Source organism: Python bivittatus, unplaced genomic scaffold, assembly GCF_059951505.1.
Source record: "Python bivittatus isolate LINGU-HERP-01145 unplaced genomic scaffold, Pbiv_v1 ctg000410_np1212, whole genome shotgun sequence".
Taxonomy (NCBI): Eukaryota; Metazoa; Chordata; class Lepidosauria; order Squamata; family Pythonidae; genus Python; species Python bivittatus.
This window is the reverse complement of record NW_028277067.1, coordinates 14,946,184-14,959,378: the sequence shown is the minus strand read 5'-3', so window position 1 is coordinate 14,959,378 and position 13,195 is coordinate 14,946,184. Positions and strand designations below refer to the sequence as shown.

General features: G+C 43.5%; 1 protein-coding gene across 1 annotated transcript; it reads right to left on the bottom strand.

The window, feature by feature from the left end:
• Window positions 1-1,328: 1,328 nt before the first annotated feature.
• CUNH19orf81 (chromosome unknown C19orf81 homolog) lies at window positions 1,329-9,837 on the bottom strand. Its single transcript, XM_007423100.2, has 5 exons — window positions 9,774-9,837; window positions 6,319-6,409; window positions 4,966-5,086; window positions 3,108-3,247; window positions 1,329-1,536 (listed from the first exon to the last, which is right to left on the bottom strand). The coding sequence occupies exons 1-5, from the start codon at window positions 9,835-9,837 to the stop codon at window positions 1,329-1,331; spliced, it is 624 nt and encodes a 207-aa protein (XP_007423162.2).
• Window positions 9,838-13,195: the final 3,358 nt, after the last annotated feature.

Here is a 13,195-nt window from a genome sequence, read left to right as displayed (position 1 = left end):
TCATTAATTATACCAAGCTGAGTGTGGCTTTGGGAACTGTGATGCAGTTGGACATCAAGGTTGAAGTTGTGGGCCCCATTACTGGTGCGGGGGGCATTCAGAGAGAGGCAGATGATCAGGACACCAGGGGACAATGCAACATCCATATCATCATTGATCATAGTTTATTATAGTATTTTTAAATTTATTATACATGGCTGGGCTTGTACATAGTCAAGACACTTATGTCGTAATTTTTAATTTAAAATGTAATTTATTACTTTCTGAAACCAAATGGTGCTTATTCCCAAATAAGAAATATGATTGCCTAAAGTTACCCCGCCTCTATCATTAACATTATATTTACATTTGTGTCTAAAATGATTTAGCTGCCCTGTCTTGCAGCCATGGACTTTTTGCCCACTCACAGCTGAACTATACACCTGGATAAGGAGAGGAGAGATTTTTTTTTCATAGTGGGGGGGCACAGGGGGAGAGGTCTGGTGATATTATACAATTTAGGTGGGTAACACTGCTTGGGGAAGCTACTTGCAAATTATAAACCAGAAAATTCAGCCAGATAACTTTCTATGAGGATTCTAAAATTAAGAGGTTATGAAATTAACCAGATGAGGTCCTCTGGTAAATTCAGATGTTAACATTTACTCAGAATAGGTCAGGCAGCAAGGGGTGGATGGGAGGGAGAAGATGTAGCCTGTTTCAATTTCCCCAAGCAATTTGTATGCATGAAAGGATTGGGTGTGTTTTTTAAAATTAAAAATGAATAAAAACAAACTACATCAAACATGCAGAAATGAAGGAATGATGGTTTCAATCTATGCCTATTCACCAAAAAAGAAAAAAAGTAAGTGGACTCAAACAAACTTGGCAGCAACTGGAAATTTAAGCAGCAAGAAATCGGTTGCCACAAATGCATGGCCTTTCTAGAGCTTTCTACTTCTCCCGCAGTTAGAAGCCATGTGCTTGCTCCTCAGCTTCAGAGGGTAGTAGCAACAGCATTTTGGAAAATAAATTTCCCTGCAGCCCTTCACACACAAAGGTGCGACAGTATACAGCGATTCCTCTCCAGGTTGCCTAGTTTGGAGACAGCCAGGCAGAGCAGAAAAGCAGATGTACCCCAAAGCTCCTCTAGGGGGCACCTTCTTTCCAAATGTGGGACCAGAAAGACCAGGAATAAAAGCCAGGAGTCTAAGCTTTCAGGGGAAACATTAGCCTCCTTGGTTTCTAATTTAAGAGAGGAAGAAAAAAAAAGAAAGATTAAACAGATCCACAAGCAGGGCAGCAGCATCATGTTTTGCTTGGCTTGGGATTCTTATCCTCCCTGGAGGTCAGATGCCATCCAAGTGGTTGGCCTCCCAGGAGTCACTGAGAGTGTCCAGCAGACGCTGGCGGGCTAGGGCCCTTCGAAGATGCATGCGATAGTCCTCCATCACCAGGTTGTCCCAGCGTCGCAGCACAAAATGGTTTTCACCCAAGGTCAGTCCAGAACATAAGAGCTGGTTCCGAGTCCGGAAATCGGACACTGTGATCAGCCACCTGCATGGGGAGATGGGAAAGGGAAGGAGGCTGATGCACTCAGTTGAGTCAAGCTTCGTTACGATGGGGGGAAGGTTCCCCTGCTTCTTCCCCAGGACCCTGTGGCTCAACACATTCAGAATAATCCCTTTAAAAATCCAGAAAGATCCCTTCCACAGGGCCCAGTGCAGGAGGCAAAGATGGCAGGAACAGGAGGCGGGGATGGCACAAAGACAAACACAGCAGATGAGTGGGTCTGAAGCGGATCTGGCTGTTCTGAGTAGCAGAGCCGAACAAGATTCCTGAATTGCTGAAGGATGACTTCTCCACCTGAACAAAAGCACTCAACTCTCTGATTTTCAGAAGAGCTCACCATCCTTCTAGGTTGAACATCCATCTTTTTTTATACAATTTTACCTTCCCTCCCAAGGGCTGCCTGCTGGAGACAGAGGCTGTATGTTCTGGAAGCCTCCAATGCCTTGTGTCTAGACCAGAAGTTCTCTTTCTTCATGGCAGGAGTGCATAATTTATACCTGATTCTCCAAAGGTTGCCATTCAACTGGCATTTTTAATGCATCAGAAAAGGGGAACTGTTAAATGCACTGAGAAAAATGATAACTGGTCTGGTCTGGCCCAGATTACGCATTATTCATCCACTCAGATTAGTATTTTTCAACCTTGGCAACTGGAAGTTGTGTGGACTTCAACTCCCAGAATTCCCCAGCCAGCATGCGCTGACCAGGGAATTCTGGGAGTTGAAGTCCACACCTCTTAAAGTTGCCAAATTTGAATAACACTGCTCTAGATTGTGTCCTGAACTCCCATGCCTTCAGCCAAATGCATAATTGTAAGGAGGATAAACGAGCACACATCAAGATTTATTGAACTCAAGAACATAGGGCTGGGTTACTACATCATATTTAGCTGGGTTAGGAATTAACCCACTTTTCCATTTTGCACAATATGTTGGATTACAGACCAACCAAACAGCATGGGTTCACACAATGAACTATCTTTTAAAAAATTGACCAAGACTAAGCAAGCTTCCCAAGTTTTGCGAATGCATCCACCTGAGCTTTAACTGATCTGATCAGGCATGTTGTGCACAGTTAAAGTGGGAGCTTAAACGCTGGTGTGTCTCATAAGGAGTCAGCACTAAAGGAGGAGGGGATGAAGTGGTAGCTACCAATTTTTAGGTACTGTTAGCTGTCCAGAGTCATTAGATTGAGATGGACGGCCACACAATTAGATGATAGACAGACAGATAGATTTCCTTGATCATCTAGACCAGTGTTTCTCAACCTCAGCCATTTTAAGATACTATGTGGACTTCAGTTCCCAGAATTTCCCAGCCAGCCATGCTGGCTGGGGAATTCTGGGAGTTGAAATCCACATATCTTAAAATGGCTGAGGTTGAGAAACACTGGTCTAGACTGCTGGTCAGTGGGGGAAGCTACAGATTGTCTCAGCTAAACATTTTTTCTGATGATGCCACAAGGCAGGCTAGCCAAGTGAAGCTGAGTGGCCAAACAGATTTCCCTTAGTCCAGCTGATTTGGGGGATAGGGCATCTGAATGTCCATCTCTACCAACCTGTTCTTCCGCCCAGCAGTTCCACAGATCACATTGATGTTTTCAAATTGGAGGCTGCGTAGGAGGCCTGTTTCAAAGGCATTGGGAATGATAGCTTCTATGGCTGCTAGGATTTCAGCATGCTTCATCTCCTTTTCAGGCTAAAAGTTAGAAGGAATGCTCAGCCATTGGAGTCCATCTCCTCCCCTCCTTCAGACACACCTGCTAAGAGCCTTTTAAGTTATTATGGCTTGTGTATCACATTTCTATCCCATCTTTGTTCTCGGAGTTCAAGGGGTGTACCTAATTTTCCACCACTCCCTCATTTTTCCTTCACGACAATCCCGTAAGGCAGGTTAGGCTGAGAGATTGGGGATCAAGATCACTTACTTAGAATCATAGCTTCAGCTTCTCTCATGAAGCAAGTCTAACATTGGCCGAAGATACTTTATTTCACGTCCTCCCGGTTTCCCGGGTGTATTGTATTTGAGTGGCAAAACTCCAGTCGATCAATGTAAGTCAGTAAAGAGATATAGTATAACACCCCCCAACATTTTCTCCCATCTCCATTGGGTCTTTAATGCAGCCCAAGTTGCATTAAAAAAATGCTCTCTTTAAAAACTGCATTAAAGCTAATTGATGGAGAGCTGTTAGGGAGGGAGCTTAAAAAGCTTTAATTCACCAGGACACTCTGCACAAGCTAGTGTTTTTCGGAGATGTGGAACTATACTACTTCTCCCAGAATTCCCAGACAATATGGCCACCTGCAAAGGTGACCAGCTTTACCATCCTCTGTATTTCATTTATTTTTTCTATCCATTCAATCACGTCCAATTCTTGGAGACTGCCTGGACAAGTCCCTGCAGTTTTCTTGGCAAAGTTTTTCAGAAGTGGTTTGCCCTTGCCTCCTTCCTAGGGGTGAGAGAGGATGACTGGCCCAAGCTCACCCAGCTGGCTTTTGTGCCTAAGGCGGGGCTAGAACTTATGTTTCCCGGTTTCTAGAATGATGCCTTAACCACTACACCAAACTGGCTCTCCTGTATTTCATACTATGTTTGAATATGGAAGTTTCATTGATTTCTCCACTCAGATTGTTCCGGCTTCTCCCCACAAATAAGCCTACTTCCTCCTGTCCCACTCCATCTCTTTTTTTCCTTTTTAAGCCAGCCAAGCCCACAGCCATCATCACAGTGAGTATCTGAAACTGTGTTAAGTCCATTGCATTGGAAAATGTCCTATGCAGAGCCTAAATTGGCCGCAAGTGAATCATAGGCAGCTAACAACTTCTCCATTCACTCTGAGGAGTTACATTTGCTGGGTGTACAACTCAGATATCCAAAAAGCCTGTGGCCACTTGTAAAATCTCTTCGTTGATACAGGTGAGCCCTAACATAGCCCTGCCCAGATGGGTTGTCACTCAGCCAGCATTCCTAACGTAGCCCGAGACAGTATCAAATGTGATGTTACAGTTGCTGTGATCACAATTAACTATACTTTCACAAGCACAGTTACATATTATGGAAGTGATTAGTTGCCATGAATTAAGTCTGAGCCTATAAGTGAATGGAGAAAAATAGACCCTCTCTGAAATTACGGCACTTCTGGGATGTCTCCCTGTCCTTCGCAGGCATTGTGCACAGCAGTGTACAAAATGACATCTGTCTGGGATCTCCCTTTTCAGAAAATTAAATAAATCTGCCCCAGCCAGCCCACAAAAGATTAGTTTCCCTCACCTAGTCTCTGTCTGGGACGTGGTGGGAAATTTAAATAGCGACTGATTTTATATCTCAAAGCTCAGCACTTCTCACACAACTTAAAAGGGTCTCCTTAAATTTGGACCTAGCCTGGAGTCTGTTTCTCCCACTGAAGTAGGACTAACCGGGTTCTCCAAACAGAGGCAAAGGGGTCGGGCGGCCGGCGGCCGAGGGAACTTGCGGATACAAGGCATTTCCATGTCCAAGGCTTCATATTCGGCAATGATCCTCTTCAGATATTGACGCCTAAGGGGAGAGAAAGTAAGCTGAATGCCATCGCCATGCCCCATTATTGGTACAGGGCGCTATGCCTCAGAATCATCTGTTTTGATCCTGGCTCTCTCTCTTCAGGAGAGGCCAAGAAGCTCCTTCCTGACAGAGCAGAAGGATTTGTAATCAGAGGCAGTTTGGCATAGAAGTGCAGCTCTTGTTCTCACTGTCTGCTTGTGGTCTTCTCAGAAGCATCCAGTTGGCCACTGTCGATACAAGATGCTGATCTGGATAGGTCTGTGCCTGCCCAGGCAGAGCTCTTGTCATTCTTAAATCTAGGAGAGTGGGCATTATTACAGTGAAGAAGGAAATGCTTTTTTTTCATGCCCACCTATAGCCTCTGTTCTCTTTGAGAGGCATACTGGAAACTAGGAGAGATGAGGACAGAGAAGTGCATGGAGCAAGTCAAAATATCAGTAGTCCTTGGTTCATGACTGCCCTGTTTAGTGACCATTCAAACTTACAACGGCATTGAAAAAGTAGTTTTACGACTGGTCCTTGAAGTTATGACTGTCACAGCATCCCCATGGTCACATGATCCCCATTTGCGAGCTTCACAGCCGGCTTCTGACAAGCAAAATCAATAGAGAAGCCGGCAGGAAGTCACAAGTTACCGTCATGTGACATTGTGCTTAATGAGCACAGGTGATTTGGTTAACAACCACAGTGAAACTAATGTTGTAAGTTGGTTGCAGTCATATGTTTCACTTAATGACCATTTCCCTTAGTGACAGAGTTGCCAGTCCCAATTGCGGTCATTAAGCAAGGACTACCGGGACAGGGTGTATGATTACTTCCCTGTTATTTCATAATTTCCCCTTCTGTCCCATTAAAAATTAGAATTCAATGGCGACTTTCAGAGAGGCTCCCAGAGAGGCTTCCTCTCAAGACTTGGGAGGAAATATGAGGCCCAGGGATCTCTACTAATATCCTCTCTCACTGAGATGTTGCTCTCTTGATAATGTCACTGCTCAGGAAATTACATTAATTAAATTGCAGACCAGTGACAAATCTTCAAGTGCTCTGAAGGCTTGGAGCAGGATACAGACATGACCTTGGAGCTGCAGACAACATACCCTGACTAGCAGAAGAACGAGGGACGCTGTTGCAACCCAGCCTCTGCCCCTGAAATGGTCTCCTCATTCTCCCTAATGGTAGGACCGACACTGTCAACTCATTAAGACATTTCAAAGTCATACTGTACTCACGAAGTTTTACGAGGAGGGGGGCAAGGTTGCTCCAATTCAAGGAAAAGGGACGATACTGCCCCTTCACTCTCAGTTTCTGGCATAAGTGGAGCTGAAAGCAAAACAGTTCATGAATGTTCACAATTTAAACTGCATTTCTTCCTACTCAATCAATCAATCAATCAATCAATCAAAACATAAGAAGAATCTCCTGGGCCCAATCAAAAGCCCATCATGTCCAACATGCTTTTTTCATAGTGGTGAGCCACAGGCCCCTAGGAAGCACAGAAATAAGAGCTTTCACTGGTTCTTTTCGATTCACACTTTCATTTTACACAAAAAAGACCAAGCCCAGAGTAGTGTAGTGGTGGACTGGTCCTGGGGAGGTGAAGGTGTTGGACTGGTCCTGGGGAGACCCAGTTTCTAGCCCATCTTCAGCCACAAACACTCACAGGTGATTTGGGCCTACCACTTTCAGAGCAGTGTTTTTGGGGATAAATGGAAGGAGCAATCACTACATATGCCACCTTGAGCTTCTGAACAGAAGGTGGGATATAAATCAAATAAATAAATGTATTGTGCTATTTCTGGCTAAAATCATCTAGAACGGCTGAATAGATGCTCCTGTGAAGGATTTGAATTTGAATCAAAGGTTTGTTTCTTTTGTGTGACCTCCAGCTTTGCTGGCCCGATCCAAGCATTGCACTAAATCCATAAACCTCAGATCCTGAACCACAAGGGTGGCTTTCATACAACATTTGCTAAGCCAGATCCAGACAAACCATATTCAGGTTTGGCAAGATGTACAAACCCAGCACAGGCCCTGTTTGGCCATGTTTAACTGGTTAAAGGATGGGGTAGAAAAATCCAGTCTGTAGCGGTTAGAGGGAGCCTGATTTAGTTTGACACAGACCAGGTATTGTAACCCTGAGCTGGCTAGGCCATCCAGTTAGGGAAACATTTGGGATTAACCCTCTCATCTGCCTGCCAGCATAGAAATCAAGTCCTTAGCAAACATACAAAAATAGGCTTGCATTAGGAACTCCATCCTTTTCTGTTTAGTATTTCACCCCTTTTCTTTTCAAGATGTACCTAACTCCATCTGTGTCAATCATAATCAGGTGGACTTTAAATCAAAAAGCTCATTTGAAAAATAAAGATGCAGGAAGCGACAGCCACCCAGCTACCCTGCAGGGCTGGCAATCTAAAATATAGAAAGATTCCTGGTGGGAATCTGTCATGCGGTGCCCCTGGCACATGGGGATAAATATTTTCCATGGGGTTATGTTAAAAATGCAGAGTTGGAAGAGGTTTTGGAAGTGTCAAGCTCAGTCCTATATTCTATATCTTATCTTCGGTGCAGAATACTGTACAATTACAGCAATCGTGACAGACAGGAAGCCTCTGTATAAGTAACTCCAATAAGAAATAGCCTATCACTTTCTGTGACAATTTCATTTGCTGTGATTCTTATTTCAAGGAACTGTTTTATAATAAATAATTTCCCCTGTAATTGCTAATCATTGGATTTGCTCCGGCCCTCTTGAGCAGTGTTTCTCAACCTTGGCAACTTTACGATGTGTGGACTGCAACTCCCAGAATTCCCCAGTCAGCATGAGAAACACTGCTCTTGAGCAACAGAGAATTCATCTTTTCCATCACAGAGGATGGGTCAGCTCCATTTTTTTACAGGGTAGCCTTTCTAATCATATCTGTTTTAATCTTCTAATCATATAATTAACCCTTTAATGCAAGGCTTAAGAAGCTTTGTATTAATACAAGGCTAAGCCTTTCTAATCATATCATTAACCCTTTAATGTAAGGCTTAAGAAGCCTTGTATTAATACAAGGCTAAGCCCTTCTAAACGTATCATTAACCCTTTAATACAAGCTGAACAACCTGCCATTTTTTAACAGTCCCAGAACCCTTTTTAACAAAGTGCTGAACATTAGCCATGGTAAGGCAGAAAGTATAGTTAAATGAAAATGCAAGCCTTAAAAAAAAGATCAACCTCATTTTTCAAAAATTCAGGCCTTTAAAGAAAGAAGGAAGGGAAAATCCAGGTTCACCCAGGTGTGTAATGTGGTTCTGCCCGTGCTGCATCATCACTTGACCTACTGTGGCTTTTGCCCTGCCCCAACATATTGAGTATGGTTGTGACCACTAAGTTGTCCACCTAAACATCAGCACATTCTTTCCAGTGCTAATAAAGCGTTACCATTCGGCTTGGGCCTGAACAGCAGGAATGTGCAAAATGATTCAGTTTTAACCATTTTGAATGTGCAATGGCTACATCTATGCTGTACACCCAGCTTGGTTACTGAATTTGCCTATTTTAAAAGTTACATACTACTTATAAGCAAACCACATGACCTGGCAGCTAGTTAAAAAAATTAACCAAGTTTAAAGTACAATTGGAGCTGCTGGTCAATTGGACCTGGTCAAGCAGGTTATGAGAATACAGCCGGAGAATGGCAGATAATGGGGCAAATAAATCAACCTGACATCAGCCCCTCAGTCTCCAAGACCCAGGAGGGGAAGAAGCTAGATACTTTTAGCTTATTTAGCGTATTTAGTTCCAAATAAATGGCTGCGATATGCTTATCAGTTACTAAATTAAACCATTTGGAGGGTTTAGTTTATAAAACATCAGCTGGATTCACCCAACACAGTAAGCCATAAAAACCTATCTAACGTCAACCCTAATTACACTTCACATCTTGCATGAATATGTCTATTAGGTCACTATCGGTCCTGGTTTAAATGCATGATGTTAACATAGCCAATGAGTTGATGTCATTGTCATGATGGTGGTATGATTAAACTGAGTCTAAATAAAGAAATGGCACATGCATGCACACACGTGTGCACACACACCTTTTCCATTGGTTTGCAGCTTTATTCATTTATTTGGTGCAAACCCTTGCCGGCCTCCCCATTTGGTTGATTCCAGGCAGTTATCAAAACTATAAAGGCCCATGGCAGGGTTGTCCACAGGACATATAAAAACTAGGCAGTGCTTCAATTGCGCCATCATGGACATCATCCTGACAGTTTTTATACCTTGCAGATACCTCTGACCTATAGAAAGGTAATTAGGGAGAGAGAAGGGAACCATTAATCTGTCTTCCATCTTCACAACAGAAGCAGACAACGCAGCATTTTCAAGGAAGGCTCTGGAAGGCTGTTAAGTCCACAGGCTTAATGACCCAGCCACACCACCACTGAGCATCAGCTTGAACTGTCTCCTGCCTTCCTGGTTAGGCCTTATCCCCCAGCCCCCAAGCCTGGGCTTTCTTCCTCCTAATTCCTGTGTTGCATTTCTCCTGCTGTGCATTCAAAAGGGAACAGATTTGGGGCTGGGTCATTATGTTATTATCTGGCACAGCACAATAAAAGATGGGGATGGAAGTGAGGAGGGGCTGGCCAGCTGAAGCTCCTCCCCAGCCCTCAAGAGTCAGAAGGGGGTTCTCACCAAACTCTCCTTGGCTGCTGGAACAGGAATGAAACCTAGTTCCTTCATTTTCTTCCTCCTGCATTCTTGGGGCAGAAAAAAGGAGCACAGTAATACATGATTCTTGACTTTTGCCCACTTCCTTCCTCTTGCAACCTGATGCATTGTCGCCTGCCCCCCAGATCCAAACTCCAGATACCTCCCCCAAAGAGGGAAAACACAGAGGAATCACACTTTTCAGATTGTATCAGAAGTAAAACTGCCCATTTCTTCTAATGAACTATATTCATTTCATACAACAGTCACAGTTGATTCATGGGCCTCCCTGCCAACAGATGTGGGGCTGGTCTGCAACTAAGATGACTTTCAAGGTTCATTAGATAAATTCATGGAGGAGAACGTGATCGCTGGCTACCAGACCTGATAGCTATATTCTGTTTCCATAATCAGAGAACCCGGAATATGAATTGCTAGTAAACAATAGCAGGGGGCTGTTAGTGGCCTTGTGTCTTGCTTGTGAGTTTCCCATGGGAATCTGCTTAACCCTCTGGAAACAGAGGACTGGACTAGGATCTTTCCATGTTCTTCAGCAGCCCCTTGAGATTGGAATTAATTTCCTTCATTACAACTGAGAAAGAGAGGTAGAAAGGCAGTTGCCTGAAGTCATCCTTGAAAGTCATCTCCTTTCAAGGCCCATGAATCAACTATGATGGTTATATGAAATGAATATATGCCACCACATATATTATATTTGCCATGAAAATACTGAAGCAAAAGCAGGGTTTTAACCCCCTCCCACCTTTTCAGGATGGACTTGCAATGGGACAGCCCTGATTCACATAACCAGTCATTCCAAACATTACAACTGCCAGAATTGGTTGTCCAGGAAAGGCCATTTTGGGGCACAAAAAGAAAACAGATGCACAAAATGTTCTTTATTCTGGACACATTTCCATTTGAATGGAAGGAAAAAAAATCTTTTTCAGCAGGAACAGTGGTGGACAGACTATTTCTATTCATTCCTAAAACAGACGAAGGAAGTGCTCAGAAATCCTTCCTAGTTGCAGCTAACCGACACAGCCGCTTTCAGCCCCTGGCCTTCTCCTTGAAAACGTATTCCCAAACTGAGTCTTCAGTTGTGAGGTGCAATCAGAGCACAGTGTTTGAGCCCATGATTTGCACACAGATGGTGCCAGGTTCAATCCCAGACAGCCCCAATTAAAGCAACTTCAGAGAGCGGATTCTGGAGAAGAAAATCAGTCTCTGCCTGGGAAGCCAGAGATCCAGTTACAGTCCAGGCTGAGAAAGGCAGATGCGCTCTGGGCCTGGGGTGCAGGCAGACACCCACTCTCTTGCTCCAGTTCTTTGCTCTTGGCATTGACTCTATTTCACTTTCTTTCTCTCTCTCTTCCTCCCACAGCACTTTTCCTCTCCTTTCTCTCCTCTGTGTCTTAGCAGGTGGAAGTAGGAAAAACTCTCTTTTTTCCTTTAGCTCTTAAGAGCTTGCACGTGTTGCAAACATGTTCTGTATCTTCATGTCTCCAGAGGGATTCTGAGGGAGGGTGAGAGGACATGACATGCTGATTTCTAAAAAAATAGATGTAGAGCAATGAATTTGGGGCCCTCCAGATTAAGGAGAGCCAGTTAGTAGTGGTTAAGGCACCAGCCTAGAAACCGGAAGACCGTGAGTTCTAGTCCTATCTTAGGCACAAAGCCAGCTGGGTGAGCTTAGGCCAGTCACTCTCACTCAGCCTTAGGAAGAGGGCAATGGCAAACCACTTTTGAAATCTTACCAAGAAAATTGCAGCGATGACTCCAGGCAGTCACCAGGAATCAACACTGACTCAAAGGCACGGGGGGAAAAAAATCAGACTAAGGAGTTATTCAGCAGTCCCATTACCACTAGTTAGAATAAGCAATTCAGGTTTGATGGGCAGACATTTTGATCTGGTAAAGGAAATATTCTTATGGAGTGAGGTATAGGTTCCCTGGAAATAAGGTAATCAGGAAAATATATGCATTAACATCTCATTACCACCCATTCAATTCCCAAGATCTCCTAAATCTATGAACTTGGCCATCACAGCATATTAATCCCTGGGGTACGGTAACTATAAATACTGGTCTCTGATCCTGATCTCTTTCCTCTGATTCCAAGCCAAGGTTTACCTAAAGCCAATGCTGCTTTGCCAGTTGGTCTTACCTCATGCTGGTTTCAAGACATTCAACCTCCCAGGAAGGCAACTGCGGACATTCAAATCCCAGGATTCCAGAATTCTGATCTCTCTTCTTGGGAGGGGAAGTTCCATTTTGCTGGATCTTGGTGGCCATGAGTCCTACTTTATAATCCTTTATTCTTTACTTTATAAAGGATTCTCCAAGGTGGAAGTTACAATGGTGTCACGCATGCCATGCTGTCATTGTACCAATGGCACACATTATGTAATTTACATCACTTGCATAATGATGTCATGACACCTGTGACATCTGTTGTGCACACCTGACAAAGAGTGGTAAGAAGGAAGAGTGCCTCAACACATGGCACCACAAAACTAAACAAGGTCAAACCTGGTTAGTACTTGAAAGAGAGATCTCCAAGAAATCCTAGGGTTCTAGGGAAGCTGAAAAAACATTCTAGAAGAAGACAGTGGTCAACCACATCTGACCATCGAAGAAATTACACAAAAGTGTCCATGAACTCAGCAAGAACTTAAGAGACCTTTTAAGAAGGAAGACAACCCTTGTGACTCTTCAATAGATAAGCACAGATAAGCAGACTGAATAGACCATAGATATTTCGCCACAATTTTCAACATTGGGGTGAGACATCTTATGGGCCTATTTTGATCAGACTAGGGTCACAACACTTGCTAAACTATAATGTGTGTTGTTTGAGAGTGGCTTAGCATAGCTTATAAATAAATAATATTTTAGGGCTTAGGATGTTGTGTGAACATAACCTAATCATCATTATTTTCAAATCTGCATCTGTACATAGACATTAATTGATGGAAATCAGAGTGGAGTAGAGAGTAAAATTTTGACCAGGATTGGACAGACCCAGGTTCAAGTCCATCTTCCGCCATAAAAACACACATGGAATAATTTGGAAGATGTAATGCTGTAGGCACCTCTTGGGCTTCTGGAGGAAAAGAGGATATAAAGCTAGCCCATAAAAATATGAATTGATTTGCTGTCCTGTTTGTGGTTGCATAAGTCGCCATCCTATCAAGACCCATTTCACCTTTTGAAAACATTCATGGAGATACAGCTATAATTTCCAGTCAGCACCACAGCCAAGGCAATAACTACTCCCCTGCCCTACCATGAACTAAGACTGCAGAGGTTTTAATTAAGTTAGCTCTTTTTTTCCCAAGGGTCTGACTCGGCAACATCTCCTTTCAGTGCTGAGATATAAAATATGCAGAGGCCCATTTGAAAAA